The sequence below is a fragment of the Peromyscus leucopus genome, chromosome 1, assembly GCF_004664715.2.
Source record: "Peromyscus leucopus breed LL Stock chromosome 1, UCI_PerLeu_2.1, whole genome shotgun sequence".
NCBI lineage: Eukaryota > Metazoa > Chordata > Mammalia > Rodentia > Cricetidae > Peromyscus > Peromyscus leucopus.
In genome coordinates, this window is record NC_051063.1 from 52,997,680 (window position 1) to 53,014,258 (window position 16,579).

The 16,579-nt window shown below is 43.2% G+C and overlaps 1 protein-coding gene across 1 annotated transcript in view; it reads right to left on the minus strand.

Annotated features, from left to right (window-relative positions):
• Armh3 (armadillo like helical domain containing 3) overlaps positions 1–16,579 on the minus strand; it is a 175,499-nt gene that overhangs the window by 139,969 nt on the left and 18,951 nt on the right. The window contains exons 9-12 of the mRNA XM_037207348.1: positions 14,940–15,033; positions 9,332–9,433; positions 3,886–3,944; positions 198–263 (exon numbers count right to left, since the gene is read on the minus strand). Coding sequence (XP_037063243.1) covers positions 198–263; positions 3,886–3,944; positions 9,332–9,433; positions 14,940–15,033 — 321 coding nt within the window. The remainder of the gene's footprint in view (positions 1–197; positions 264–3,885; positions 3,945–9,331; positions 9,434–14,939; positions 15,034–16,579) is intronic.

Below are 16,579 nucleotides of genomic sequence, written 5' to 3' on the forward strand. Positions count from 1 at the left end.
GAAACAGCTCTATGACAAACAAAAAAACCCAAGGACAGGCATGGCCCTGCTGAAAAGTCATCATGCCCTGAGCCCTTTAGGCACACTTATCCAGCTACATTTGTTCGTGAGAATCAAGTTCATCCTAATTTAGTCAACACACAAAAACATGTCTATTAAAAATAAGAAGTTAAAAAAAAAAAGGAAGTCACACTTACCATTCTATGTAAATTTACTCGGAAATTCATATTGTCATCATGTAAAAACGCATTGGCATACTGATCCTAATAAAGATAGAAAAGGTGAGATGTGAGAACTGTGTTTAAGAAACTCAGCTGGGCATGCAGGCACACATCTCTAATAGTCAGCACTTGGGGGGTAGAGACAGGAGGATCAGAAATTCAAGATCATCCTGAACTATACAGCCATTTTAATCCCAATTTAGGGTATATGAGACCCAGTGAAAAGACAGAAATACAATAAAGATAGAAAGAGCAAGAAAGACAGAAAGAAAGGGGCTAGTGAGGTGCTCAGTGGATAAAGACATTTGCCACCCAGCCTGATGGACTGAGTTTTTGATCCCCGCAACCCACATAGCTGCAATCCATGAAGTTGTCCTCTGATCTCTATATGTAAGCCTAGACATACGAGTACACATGTGCGCACACATGCATACACATACACACAAAAATAAATACATACATAAATAAATAATGTATTTTAAAAGAGAAGGAAAAATAGGATAGAGGTGGGACGGAAGGGAGAGACAAGGAAGGCAGGAATAAAGGAAAGCAAGCAAGCAGGCAGACATGAACACAGGCATTTGTAATCTAGCATACAAACCCTCCCTCTCTCCTCCCCAAAAGCCCAGAACAAGGTCTCTAGCCTAGGCTGGCCTCGAACCCCCTCTGAAGCTAAGAATAGGCTTGAACTTCTGATCTTTCTGCCTTCACCTCCGCCTCTGAGTGCTGAGATTACAGGAATACCAGTATATGCAGAGGTAGAGATTGAACACCAGATTTGGTCATACTAAGCAAGTGTTTGGCCAATTGAATTACATTATCAGTTCAAATCTGTGGACCTTTATAAACTACTTTCAGGATCAGGAGGAGAGCTAATGTGATAATCCTAGAACCTTTACATCAATTCCGAACTTATGCCATGAAATTGAATGTAATTTCCCAGTATGTCTTTAACGGGTCGAAGATCTCTGAGAAAATTAAATACAATAAAAATTAAAATCCAGGGACTTGAAACAAATGATCAGAGGAATCTGTTTTCCTATTCTCTCTTCCCTCCCATCTGCCCAAGAAGTCAGCTGTGTTTGTGACAGCTTGGAGGCTCTCATCGGGGCAATAGAATGCATGCAGCCTCCACACGAGGCTCTAGGAACGAGGCAGGCCTGAGCTCTGCTGGGAATGAGTTCAGCACAGCAGGAAGAAACTGCTTCCCTGGCAGCACTGAAGCAGACGGACCCCGGCTCTCTGTCTTTTAAAAGACTGAGGGAAAAATCAAACTCCTCTCACAATAGATTGGAAATAAATACCCCTTGGCCCTTTCCCAACACCTTCCTGAGATCTGACATGCCCACAGACTCCAATTACTAGGAACTGTTACAATTTGTGAAAAACAACTCCTTTAAAGATTTTCTCTGAAACATTTTTGAACAGCAATTATAGAAGGCCCACTGTTAATAAGCAGCTCTTCCCGAGCCAGCTTCCCCTAGCCTTGCGAAAAGAGCTCATCTTCCCACAGAGAATACAGGAAGGGACCGTGTGAGAGACCACTGTGCCCTGTGGACTAGCTTGGCTATTTTCTTCAAAGACAAAGACAAGGGAAGGAATTCCGACAGCAGAGGCAGAAGCTGTAAATCCAGCTCTAAACTAGCTCGAGCTCCACCATACTCGGGCATCACCGCTAGTTAATCCAGCCAAAAGATTAACTAATCCTTCTTCTTAGGAAGAAGCCTCTCTCCACGGCTGCTCTTCACTGACAAGCTGACTGTCTTTCAAACCCCTGAGAAGTCCTCCTCCATGTGTGTCCACGAGGGTGTCATGCAGGGGATCACACTACAGAAGTGAAGACTCGTCCTCAACGTGTCTGGTACCACCCTATACGGTAAGGGCTCAATAGGAACAAAAGGAGAAAAGGGGAAAGGCTATTGATAAGCAGCAGCATTTGTCTCTCTGCTTCCTGGCCACAGACACACTATGAAAAGGATGCTGCAGGCGACCACAGTCCTGTGCCCACAGCCATGTCTTCCCTCTGTGCTGGACTACATCACAGTCCTGTGCCCACAGCCATGTCTTCCCTCTGTGCTGGACTACATCACCTCAAACCATGAGGGAAAAGAATTCCTCTGTAAGTCTCTCTTAAAAAAGTCACACTTAGTGTGTGTGTGTGTGTGTGTGTGTGTGTGTGTGTGTGTGTGCGCGCGCGCGCATGCGTGTGGAGGTCAGAGGCAGCTTGCAAGAGTCCGTCAGCGCTCTCCTTCCAGCATGTGGATCCCAGGGATGAAGCTCACGTCATCAGGCTTGGTAGCAAGTGCCTTTACCAGCTCAACGATCTCCCCTACGTCCAAGTGAAATGAGAGAAGTGACTCATACACACCCCTTCCTCTCTCGGCTCTTGCTCACTACCACAATCAACCATCCTCCTCTGCTTTTCTTCTACTCCTCTACCCTCAAGATACTTTAGCTTCTTTTTGGATTTACTAAATACAAAAGACACAACATGGGCAGCTCCAAGGGGAAAGAAAGGATGGGTTTTCTAGAAAGTTTTAAATCTTTTGGTTAGAACTGTTAAGGGCCAGAAGAATACATATGGGGGCACAGCTGAGTTGGTATAGTCTTGCCTAGCATGCATAAAGCCCTGGTTCAATCCCAGAACCACATAAAACCAGGTATGGTGGGACACTGTGTGCCTGTAATTCCAACACTCAGAAGGTAGACACAAAAGGATCAGAAGTTCAAGGTTATCCACAACTACAAAGGAAGTTCAAGGGCACCCTGGACTATAACAGACCCTCTATCTTTAAAAAAGGGGGATGTTACCAGGTGGTGGTGGCACATGCCTTTAATCCCAGCACTTGGGAGACAGAGGCAGGTGGATCTCTGTGAGTCTGAGGCCAGCCTGGTCTACAAAGAGAATTCCAGGACAGGTTCCAAAAGCTACACAGAGAAACCTTGTCTAAAAAAACCAAAAAAAAAAAAGGAAGATGTTTGGAGATCCAGCCAGAACCATCCATCCTGTTCTCAACTACCATAGTTACTACATCAGTTTTGTTTGAAATAGGGTCTCATGTATTCCCAGGCTAGCCTCAAAAGCACTATTATAGCCAAGGAAAGCCTTGAAAAAAATTTTTTTCCAGTTTTTTTGAGACAGGGTTCCTCGGTAGACCAGGCTGGCCTCGAACTCACAGAGATCTATCTGCCTGCCTCTGCCTCCTGAGTGCTGGGATTAAAGGTGTACACCACCGCTTCCCGACAAGCCTTGAAATTCTAATCTTCCTACCTCCACCTCCAGAGTGCTGTACCATGCCAATTTTGGGGTTTTTGTTTTTTGTTTTTGTTTTTTTGTTTGTTTTGGGTTTTTTAAATGTGTTGTTGGGAATCAAAGCCAGGACTTCATAAATGATAGGCAAGCACTCCATCAAGAGTTACATTTCCCAGCCACCTAAAAGTTCATTACTAATTCATTTAATAAATGCTAAATGAGTCTATATTGTGTGCCAGATAATGAGAACACAGTAAGTATGAAAGCAAAGGCCCTGTTACCAAAGCTCACATTCTAGAGGAAGGAGATGGACAACACAAAGGTCCCAAGTCATGAAACAGGAGTGGGTGAGCAGGAAAAGAACATTCTGGAAGAAACCAACTCACACCCAAAGTCCACAGTAAGACCTACCTCTGCAATACATGTAAGGATAATCAGACAGAGTTTGCCACTGTGAAGCCTGTGTTCATCTGTAAAGAAAAAATAAAGTCTTCTCTATACATGATCCAAATCACATATCAGTAGAGAACAAAGATGCCCATCCTAAAGAGGAGCATTCACAGAAGTCATGAAGGAAGGGTGGGGAGACAGTTCATCAGTAATGCATGCCCTGCAAGCATGAGGGCTTCATTCAATCCTCTGTAAAGGTCTATGATACAGGCTTGTAAGCCCAGCTCTCGGGAGACAGAGCAACAGGATCCCTGAAGCTCACTGGCAGCCAGCTTTACCTACTGGGTGAATTCTAAGCTAGTGAGAAACCTGTCTCAAAAAGAAGGTGGATAGTACCTGAGGAACGACACCCAAGGTTGCCTACACACACACACCAGATTCATGAATCAAAATCAAGGTGGTACTAAATTAAGTCTTGCTTCCCTCCTAGGCGAAGAATTCTCCCAGAAAACTGTTCTCTATCCTGGTAGCTTGTAAAATATCTGTCCAAGATGTACCCTCAGAATCTCTCCTACCATCACGCCCGTGCCTGTCTTCCAGTTGAACCCGAGCCTTACACATGGGAAGCAAGAGCTCCACTACTAACCCATACTCCCCAACCTTAGTGCCTATTTTAGAGATCAGACTTCTCTTTAAGGTAACAACACCAAAGACACAAGAACCAAAGATTTTTTTAAAGGTTTTAAAAGCAGAACCCACATAAGAGGATGAAAACATAAAATTCCAGAGAATGAATAGGAAGGAATGACCGAGGAAGCAGCTTCAACAACATAACATCTGTTTTTTAAAATTGAGTAGTAGGTTCACATTCATTTTACTACTATATTATTTACTTTTTGTGCTTCATAACATACAAACCAATACAGGGCACTGCAAAGATGACTCAGTGGTTAAGAGTGTCCTTCCAGAGGACTGAAGTTCAGTTTCTAACAGCTCACGGCTATCTGTAATTCTGCCTCCAAAGGATCTGGTGCCCCTTCTGGCACCCTCTTCTGGCACCCCCATGCAACTCACACATACATACATACATACATACATACATACATACATACATACATACACATACACATACACACACACACACACACACACACACACATCACAAAAAAAAAATGAACAAACCCAAAGGAAAGAATTTTATAGATGTCAATTGATACATACATTAGGAAAAAAAAAAAAGAGCCAGGAATGGTGGTAAACACCTTTAATCCCAGCACTTTGATGGCAGAGGCAGATGGATTTCTGTGAGTTCAAGGCCAGGCTAGTCTACATAGTGAGTTCCAGGCCAGTCAGAGATGCATAGTGAGAACCTTTCTTAAATAAAGGAAAAGAAAAAGATGTCTTGTCTGGGACAAAGAAAATGTTAGCTCTTCTGCTCAATCCTAAAATCATGTGAGCCTGGGCTTGTGGTTTAGTGGTAGGGCATTTGGTTACCATGGGTAAGGCCCTAGGTTCCATCCCCAGAACCACAATATATATAATAATAATATTAACAATGATAATGAGATCCTATAGCCAGGACATGGTTCAGCAAGTCTTGGGCTAAGACACAGGAAGAGATGGGCAACTGAAGCCACAGAACAGCCCTTTTTTTTTTAAAAAAAATTAACTATTCAGCATACACGACCTTGACCTTGCCATATTTATAATGGCTGTCGGCAAAGATGTATTGCAGTCTATAAACATTTCGACCACTCATACTGGCTATTAATTGGTCTGTAATTTGGGCTTGTTTTATGAACCTGAAGTCACCAGGACAGAAGCTTATATAACTGTTAGAGCTAAAAATGCATTCCAAGAGCCTCAATTCACCGTGTTATATCAAGCAAAGCAAAAAGTTCATTTTTCTGGGTCACATCCATGCAATTTCTTTCTGCTGTAGTTGTTGCAGTATTTGTAGAGAAAGGAACAGGCTACCTATTTCCATACAAAAGCAATAGCCTCGGGAAACTCAGATACACAAGAGTCTTGTTATCCTTGTCTGCCAGATCTCACTTGCCAAGTCTCAAAGAACCAACCACCTCAGCAGTTCCCAATGGACTGTTCTATGTTAGGAGTTGGTGACATGGAATATTTGCATCGAGTTATTCCCTGTGTGGCTCTTATTCTTGAAAGAGTAACTCGAGATATGAGAGAAAAAGCCCAGGTTTTCAAGATGGAAATCTCCAATAGCTAATGCACTGAACACAGCACAGTTTAGACTTACACAGCCAGGCCTCTTTCAGCTCTGGCAAGTCTTCATTTCCCTTACTGATCCTTCAGCTTTCCAACCTCTGTCTTCCAGTGTTTTCTCCACTCCAGAGCCCCTGAACTTGGTCTTTCCTTCCTTTCTAGAGCTCTGGAAAACCCTCCTAACAGAAACCTGATCACCTGGCAAACAAAAAAGCCTTCTGAAGTACAAACCATGCTGAAAGGAGCCGCAGACTACTTCTGAAGCAGTACATTCTCCTCACAGAAAGCAAGGCAGGAAAAACAATTGATTTTAGCAATTTTTGGTTCTACAATAAAATTGGATTGTATGATATCCGGGAATCTGAAGTTATTCACAGACCAGAGGTTAATAACTAAAGTGGGCATGGTAGTACACATATGTAATTCCAGCACTGGTAAACACACAGGAGGGTCAAGGGTTCAAGGCTAGCCTACAACAGAACAAGTGTGAGGCCAGCCTAGGATACTTGAGACAAAGAAAGAAATTGAGAGGGAGAGGGCGAGAAGCTTTCATCAGAAAAGCTTTTTATTGCAATATTCCGTGAGCGGTGGTCTGAATGAAAATGGCCCCCTAGGTCCATTGGGAGCAGCACTATTAGGAGGCGTGGCCTTGTTGGAGTGGGCGTGGCCTTGTTGGAGTGGGCGTGGCCTTGTTGGAGTGGGTGTGTCACTGGGGGTGGGCTCTGAGGTCTCAGATGCTCACGCCAGTCCCAGTGCCTCTTGCTCTCTTCCTGCTGCCTGTGGACCCATTTGGCACTCTCGACCACGCCTGCTGCAGGCCACCCACACACTCCCACCATGATGACAACGGACTGAACCTCACAACTGTCAGCCAGCCCCACTTAAATGTTTTCCTTTGTAAGATCTGCCGTGGTCATGGTGTCTCTTCACAGCAATAGAAACCCTAACTAAAACACCATGGTTAATGCAGAAACGAGTAACTGCCAAAGCGTCAAAACTAAGTAATGGTAGAATACTTGACCTTAAATGGGACGGCTTTATCACCTGCTCCAAGGCTCAGGAAACGTCAGGGAAGAGGGAACAAGAAGAATGTAAGGGCCAGAAGATAGGGAGATATGCAGCAAAAAAGCATCTTCTGGATAGGATATAGAAATTGCATTCATCAACTCGCTGTAGTTATGGTTATATACACAAGACCTACACAAGACCGGGCGTCAACATTTCATCATGGATATGGAAGGGCCCGTGAGGAGGACCCATCCTTCCTTCTGGGACTACTGGCAATTAACAACTACTGAGGAAGGAATGTCATTTTCTCCATTGGTGTAGCTATGGATAAATCACCCTTGCTCCAGAAAATAACCTCCCACCCACACTGAGCAAGAAACCTGTGATTAAACTCAGTGGGAGATGGGGGATGTGTGCTACAGATGGTCTCAACAATCATTGCTCTTTCAGAAGACATGACCTGGGTTCAGTTCCAGCACTGACAAGACAGCTCACAACTGTCTGTAACTCCAATTCCAGGAGATCCAACACCCTTTCCAACCTCCATAGGCTCCTGCACAACACATGTGGTACAAAAACATGCTCTCAGGCACACACACACGCACACGCACACGTACACGCATAAGATCAAACAATATTTAAACTCAGTAGAAAGACATGAAGCAGGATGGGGGTGAGGGGTACATAGAGGAGAGATGGCTCAGAGGTTAAGAGCACTGACTGCTCTTCCAGAGGTCCCAAGTTCAATTCCCAGCAACCACACGGTGGCTTACAACCTTCTATAACTGTAGTCCCATGGGATATGATGCCCTTTTCTGGTGTGCATACAAGAAGACAAAACACTCCTATCCATAAATAAACCTTCAAAAAAAAATCAGGATGGGGACTTGTTGAGAAGAGGCTTTTAGTGGGAGAAGGAAAAAGATCAAAGATCAGGACCAAGCATGGTGGCACATGCTTTAGTCCCAGAACTATGGAGGCAGAGGCAGGTGGATTTTTGTGAGTTCAAGGCCAGGCTGGTCCACATAGTGAGTGCCAGGCCACAGAGAGCTACACAGTGAGTCCCTGTGTCAAAATTAGAAAACAAATGAAGAAAATTTAAATCAGACTAAAAAACTACTAAAATTCATTATGTAAATGTATGAAACTGTCAATTTTATAAAAAGAAGAAAGAGAAAGATTTGAGGGATAACTGGAGAAACCTGAATATGAACTGAATTTTACACGCTATTAGAAAGCCACTGTTGGTTTTTTGTTTGTTTGTTTTGTTTTGTTTTAGATATAATGACATTTTAGATATCTAGGAAAATGTTCTTAATTTCTGGAGATTTGGGCCAAAGCACTTAATTGTGAACTAGAGTGATATCTGCAATGTCCTTTAAAGTGATACAGCCAAAATAACAGCAATTTAAAAGGAATTTAAGGCAGACCAGATACTGCAGAATGTCAGTGGGATACAGGTGGTCACTGTACAATTCTTTTAAGATGGGTGATAGACAGACAGACAGACAGACAGATAGATAGATATAATCTCAATTTGTCTCAAAACAACAACAAAAAGGCAAAAAAAAAAAGATCAAAACCAAAAAGAGAGAGGAAGCCACAGAAACATGAAGGACAGAAGACCTGTAAATGAGAAAAGTATAAAGCACCCTTTCCAGCAGGCAGCTGGCATGATGGTATTCTGCTGCAGTTCTGGAGAGGCTGTGCCCAGGATCTCAAAGGCCCTCACCTCACAGGAAAACAATCCCAACACTCAGTTCTCTCCCTCTTCCACACTGTATCTAGGATTAGTGACATTTCTATTTTAAGTGATAAGAAATACAGCCCTCTGAGTCTCCTCTACACAAGAGACCTCTAATTCACCCACAAGCTAATGCTTTTAGTGTGTGTCCTCAGAAGGGAATTCCCTGAAGCATGCTAATCCCCCTGCCCAACTTCCCACACAGAAGAGCAGGCATCCACATACCAAGACCTGCTAAGAACACTTAATGATTTTTGTGGGGGCCAACTTTCTTTCCTTTTCTATATTTAAGCACTCTCCTCCAACTTTATTTAGGTTTTCCCAACGCCACCTAATTGTCACCCAACAGTGAGAAATCACTGTTTTCCAGAGACCAGGTCTGTCACCTGCATAGGAGACCCCAACGGTTCATAGGTCAAAGCCTCAAAATACAGACGAGGCTCTTTAGGATGTTAGCCATACCTCCAAGGTAGCACGTCTTACCTTTAGTGTCCTGCATGACAATCGAGCTATACTTTAAGAAGGTTATCAGTAAATTACTGGTCTGTACATCTGCATCCAGTGAGAGTTCCACAGAACTTATAACTGGAATAGAACAAAGAAAACACTTAGCCCATAACATATTCCACCTAACACTTCTACCCACATAGCCAATTGCCAGCAGGCAAGAAAATGACTAAATAAGCTTTTCCCACAACAGAAGGAGGACCAAGTACTTTCCATAGAACTTCTATCTGCTCTCACCAGGCCTCTAGGGCCTCTATGCCCCATGTTCCCTCAAAATCGGTCAACCTTCTTTTTCATCTAGAGTCAATCCAGAAACAGTTTTTCTCCTAACATCCTAGAAATGGATGTTAATGCTATTCCAATCCCAAGTAATCAACAGTTGAAGGTCCTTCTTAGAGGTGCTGTTCTTTCTAACTAAAGGAAAAAAGATATATTGACTATAAATGAGCCCTGCTTTGATGAGTCTCTTGTTAAAGGAAGAGTTCTCCCTAATAAGGAGAAATTTGCTCAATATTGAGAACAAGCCCTATACTAAAAGTACCCAAGCTGGCCGAGCAGCAGTGGCACATGCCTTTAATACCAAAACTCGGGAGGCAGAGCTAGGCGTATTTTGTGAGTTCAAGGCCAGCCTGGTCTACAGACCGACATCCAGAGCAGGCACCAAAACTACACAGAGAAACCCTGTTGGGGGGTTGGGGTGGGGAGGAAACCAAGCTGAAAGCAAAAATTGAGGCAGAACTATATTCAAATTCTACCCTTTAATCTCTTCTCTGTGAAAAGGAACCTGAAATGCAGTTTCAGACAGAAAACAAGTGGATATTATTGACTAGCATCCTGGAGTTGGAATTTTACATATCTGGCCTCTGTTTCCAAGAGAAGAGCCTTTCATCTCCAGTTCTGGCCTCTCTGAGTCCTAGCCACAATGAACAGTGGGGAATCAGACCAGAATTGACCCAATCACAGCAGCTTTAAACTAGCGCTCCCAAGATTTAAAGACTTTAAATTAGAATTAGTCAACTTGTGATGTGCTTTACCAGTGTCTAAAACATAATACATTCACAAAAAGAGCCTCAAGATGGCCCAGGGACATGTGAAAATCTATAGCACTCCGCTATATTTTAAACTACGAACACACTGCTAGGTTTGGGGTATTAGTCATAATATGTATTCATGGATCCCTCTGGAGTTATTACAATGCATGCAGAGGACATTTATTAACAATGGGAAACACTGTACATTATGGTTGCACAAGACACAGCAAAAAGCCTTATTAAAAGAAACTAGCATGCCCAACTCTTGGCTATTTCCCCATAACTTGGCCCCTTAAGAACAAATAAAAGATAAAATTATTTTTATACTGAAATACTGAAAGGTTTCCTGAACAGACTGGGCTGTAGAGTGAGACCCTGTCTCAAAAACAACAAACAAACCTAATAGGTCTTACAGGCTGCCATTCCAAACCACAGCCATTTGAACTCAGAACTGTAATCACCCCTTTGTTATCTAACTGGTAAGTGGAAGTTTTACCCACTCACTCACATACAGCGATAACCAGAAAACTATCTTACATAATATGTAGAAATATAGAACTATATATATTTTTAGTTTACCAGAAAGTCCTCTCATGCCAAGGCGGAGTTGTCAAATGTCAAATCTGAGCTGCGAACAAATGTTACAGCTAACTGCTGGCTTTTAAAAATAATAGCACCAGTGACATACCTTTAAATATAACTGGGCTACAGAGCAGCACTATAATTAAAAACCAAAAATTGAAAATAAGGCTATAATACTTAGGACCCCTACAGAAAGGAAATGAGCAAGGAGAGAAGGAAAACGAATAAAATAAAGGCAGAATCCAATCCTCACAAATTAAAATCTCCTTCCTAAGCAAGCATCATTCCTTAACTGTTGCCTTTCTAACTCTTCCCAGGAGCTTTTGTCAAGAGAGACCGTCATCTGAAAGTGGGCTGACTCGATCTTCCCACTAGAAGACTAAAAGCTCTGTGGTTGTAGGTAAGCACAGATCCTGCCATTGCATAATCAAGTGTGTGGGTGAAGTGTTCACAATCAACAGCTGAAAGGCAGTTCTCTGAAGCATCCAAACCCCAACATCACATGGAACTAAGACACACACACACACAAACACACACATATATGGCTTTGGATATCCATGGTAACAAGGCAAGCTTCATCCTTAAAGAGAAAGTACAGTGTTTCCATTGGCTTATCCAGTGGCCTGAATAAACAGACAAGTAGGCAATCCTCACTATGCCTCTCATTAAGATATTTTGGAATTTGGCTTTCAATTCTAAACAGATGCAATTTGCTGTCATATATCTGAATATCAATGACAGTTCCTTGCCATACTTCTCTGCTGCTTATACTGCCTTAAAATTTGAATGCACAGTGCCATACAAAAATGTGGTGGCAGCCGGGCGGTGGTGGCGCACGCCTTTAATCCCAGCACTCGGGAGGCAGAGCCAGGCGGATCTCTGTGAGTTCGAGGCCAGCCTGGGCTACCAAGTGAGTCCCAGGAAAGGTGCAAAGCTACACAGAGAAACCCTGTCTCGAAAAACCAAAAAAAAAAAAAAAAAAAATGTGGTGGCACACACCTTTAATCTCAGCACTGCGGCCTAATCTACAGAGCAAGTTCAAGGACAGACAGGACTACACAAAGCGAGCCTGTCTTGAAAAGCCAATACACATACACACACACACACACACACACACACACACACACACACACACACACACACACACAGGGGCTGGCCCTAACATCTACCACCTATGACCTGAAGGGACTGGTCCGGTGGAACCACGGCCACAGGACCTCCATGACTCAGGCAACAGCAGGACACCGGAGGGGAGTTTTGGTGAGGGTCCAGGATTGATGGCGTGCCAGAGCCAGCAGCTCTGAGCCAGGCTAACAACTCATTGCAACCAACATCTGCAAGTAAAGCTCTTTGGGCAAAAGGGTAGACTGTGTGACACACGGAGGCTCCCAATACCACTGTGACAATCAAGTATGTGATGCAGAGGCAGGCAAGACCGAAGACAAAAGTGGATTTCTGGCTTTTTGTTGGGGGGAGGGGAGGTGGCTACAGATGGAAGGCAGCCATGAGGAACTGGGAAATGAGTGCAACTGGGGTACATGAGGTGAAATTCCTAAAGAACCAATAACAAAAAATGTTACATTTAAAAAAAAAATGGGGGCTGGAGAGATGGCTCAGAGGTTAAGAGCACTGTCCGCTCTTCCCGAGTTCAATTCCCAGGAACCACATGGTGGCTCACAACCATCTGTAATGAGATCTGGCGCCCTCTTCTGTCTACATAATAAATAAATAATAAAAAAAAAAAAAAAAAAAAGAAAGAAAGAAAAAAAAATATAGGGGCAGAACCAGGCAGTGATGGCACAAACTCTTAATCCCAGCTCTTGGGAGGCAGAGGTAGGTAGATCCTGAGTTCAAGGCCAGCCTGGTCTACAGATGAGTTCCAGGACAGACAGGGATTCACAGAGAAACACTGTCTCAAAAAACAAAAACAACATTAAGACAAAAAAAATATATATAGGGGCTAGAGTAGAAAAAATCTTGATAACTATGTGCAAAGCACTAGTTGGACTGGCGGGAAAAATGTCAAAGAAACCAAGAAGAACACTTCACATATGAACCAGACACATAAAGGACCAAACTTACTTCTCTATGCTTTAAAAACCATTATTAGCCGGGCGGTGGTGGCACATGCCTTTAATCCCAGCACTCAGGAGGCAGAGCCAGGCAGATCTCTGTGAGCTCAAGGCCACCCTGGTCTATAAAGCCAGAGCTGTTACACAGAGAAACCCTGTCACAAACAAAACAAAACAAAACAGAAACCATTATCATTATTATTATTTATTATTATTATTATTATTATTATTATTATTATTATTATTATTGGAGGGCGCTCACATGCCATGCCATGCACATGAAGGTCAGAGGGCATCTCTCTTTCCACCTTATGTGGATAACTACGAGATCCAATCCAGGTTACCAGCCTTCTACAGCAAGCACTTTTACTCACTGAACTATCTTGACAGTCCAAAGTTGGATATTTCTTACACCCATTTACACAAAATGAGCTCAACATTTGAGTATAATACCAAGTATCAATGTTCATTTTTTTCAATTGTTTCAGACAGGGTCTCATAAAGCCCAGGTTGGTCTCAAACTCACTATGTAGCTGAGGATGACTTTGAATTTATGATCCTCCTGCTTCTACCTCTATCACAGACATGTGCTGCAACGCTAGACTCCTGTAAGGTGCTGGCCATCAAATCCCGGGCCGTGTGCATGCAAGGCGAGCACTCTACCATTGAGCAACACCCTCGGCCATATATTTAGATAATAAAGTATCTCCCTTGAGCCTCTCAAGCACCCCAAGAATACTTGCCTCTGCCTCCCAAGAGCTGAGATTAAAGGTGTGCTGCGACCACAATGCTGGCTAGTAATTTTCTGAGATGTTTCCCACAGCCAAGGCTGGCCTTGAACTGATCCTCCTCCCTCCAACTCCTCCAGCTGGATTACAGACATACACTATCACACGTGGTTTGAAATAAATTGCTTTTTTCCTTTTAAGATTTAATTTTACAATTTTTATTTATGTGGATGTGTGTGTCTGTGCCTAGAGAGCTGGAGTGTTAGGTTCTCTGCTAAGAACAAGCAGTTGAGAGCTGCCTGGTATGGGTACCTGGAACTGAACTCAAGTCCTCTGCAACAGAAGTATTGCTCTTAGCCCCTAAGCCACTCTCCAGCCCCACATGCTGTTGCCTTACACGTGGAAGAAAACCTCCACTCAACTATCTTTCCAAATTTTACTCTGGAACTTCAGACAGACGAAAGGATAGCATCATATACTTTCTCTTCCTTCCTTCTTTCTTGTTTTTAAGATCGTCTTCGGTGCTACGGGCGCTGGTCTCCGATCCCTGTGCTCAAGTGGCTCTTCCACCCCGGCTCCAAATGCTGGGACACTGGGCACATGACACAGTCCCCAGCTCAGACAAATTTCTTCCTTTTCTCTTTCCCTCCTTCCTCCTCCTCTGTCTTGGGGATTAACCCTAGTGTTCACGCACGCCAGGCCAGGACTCTAGCACTAAATTACATCCCATCCCATTTTCAATTTTGAGACAGGGCCACAGTAAGTCCACCAGGTTGGCCTAGAACTCAATATGCGAACTAAGTAGGCCTTCTACCTCAGCCTCCAAGTAGCCAGGATTACAGATGTGTACCAACACTAATTACCCACTTAAACAAGTTAAAAGAATTATTATTTAAAGAATTAACAAATGTATTATTTGCTCAATACAGCTGTGCTTAACATTGAAAGATCCAGAATCAGCCAGGCAATGGTGGTACACGCCTTTAATCCCAGCACTAGGGAGGTAAAAGCAGACAGATTTCTGAGTTTGAGGCCAGCCTGGTCTACAGAGGGAGTTTCAAGACAGCCAGGGCTACACAGAGAAACCTTGTCTCTAAAAACTAAAGGGGAAAACAAAAAGAAAGCTCTGAAATCATATTAACCAAGAACACAATCAAAGTGGTGGCCTCACCATCAGAGGAGGGTGGAGTGGTCCCAAGTGGTGTAACTGGGGCTGCGGGAGCAGGGCTGACAGGGGTTGTCACTAACCCCATTTCTGGATGGCTCTGAAAGAGGAACAGATGCATAAGAAAACAGAAAATCTGGTTCTCTTTGAGTATCCCCTACTAAACATGCTTCCTGGCTTTCCAGGATCAAAATGAGACTAACAGCTCATGAGGACCTGCATTTAGTGCCCTGAATGCTCAATTCCTATTGATGCCTGCCAAGCTCTAACAAGAAGCACTGTGGGCTAATTTTCATTATGAAATTTGGGTTCCATTACACAAGTTTTTCTGTAGCGCCATATATTAAATAAATGAATGAATGACTGATTCACATGTATGAACTATTTCATGACCACAGAACTGACAAATAGATGTAAGTAAACTAAGGGGATACTAGGAACCATAAAAAGTTATGCTGATGGCCGCCTTACTGTTAAAAAAGGAAAGAAAGAAAGAGAGAGAGAGAGAGAGAGAGAGAGAGAGAGAGAGAGAGAAAGAAAGAAAGAAAGAAAGAAAGAAAGAAAGAAAGAAAGAGAGAGAAAGAAAGAAAAAGAAAAGAATATGTGGGCTCGTAAGATGGCTCAGAGGGTAAGGTATTTGTTGCCAAGCTGATGAGCTAAATTTGGTCCCTAGGCCCCATATGGTAGAATAGAATCAACTCCCAAAAGTTATCCTCCGACCTCTACATTAACAACACACACACACACACACACACACACACACACACACACACACTAAATGTAAGGGAAAAACATGCAAGAATATGTGGAGTGTGAAGGCAGAGGCAAAATCTAGAGTGGACAATGTAGGTGGCCCTGTGTCTTTGGCTTTCCTCAGCCACTGCCACATCAACTGGAAGAAGGAAGCTCCGGAGCAGATCTCTGATGTACGTCCCTGTGAGGACATCAGATCTTGGAGTTAAGAGACAGCTGTGAGCCACCATGTGAGTGCTGGGAATTGAACCCGGGTCCTTTGGAAGAGCAGCCAGTGCTTTTAACCACTGAGCCATCTCTCCAGCCCCAATCCTTTCCCTTTCTCACCTCTTCTTCTTGAGTCAGTTATGATAGACAAGAAACTTGGTGAAAATAGTAGATAAACTTTCTTATATCATCTTATAAAAACTAGTAAGAGTCCAAACACAATCCAAAACAGCACATTGTTTTCAAAACATAGCCTTACTTTTTAGTTAAAATTCTACTAGTGAATTCCTTCAAAGGACACATAGACACAGGCATGGTGGCATATGATTTGCCATAATCCCAGAATTCAGGAAGCAGAAACAGGTGAATGTCTGAGTTCAAGGACAGCCTGTAAGGCCTATACAAGTGAGATCTGTCTCACAAAAAAAAAAAAGGGGGGGGGAGAGAATGAAGAAGGAAACTTACAGACATGTTTTAAACAGTGTGACATTAAGATAAAAACACTTCTGATTTTTAAGACAGTTTCGTGGCTACAGTGCCAGCGTGTTTAGCCCCTCCTGTGCCAACCAGCCCCCAGGCGTGTGAGCGAGTACCCTGTATCTTCTTGGCTTCAAGGTGTGCGCACTACTTGTCTGTTAACAGCTAATACACCCTGGTGAGCATGCTTTTTCACTTTTGTTCTCTGG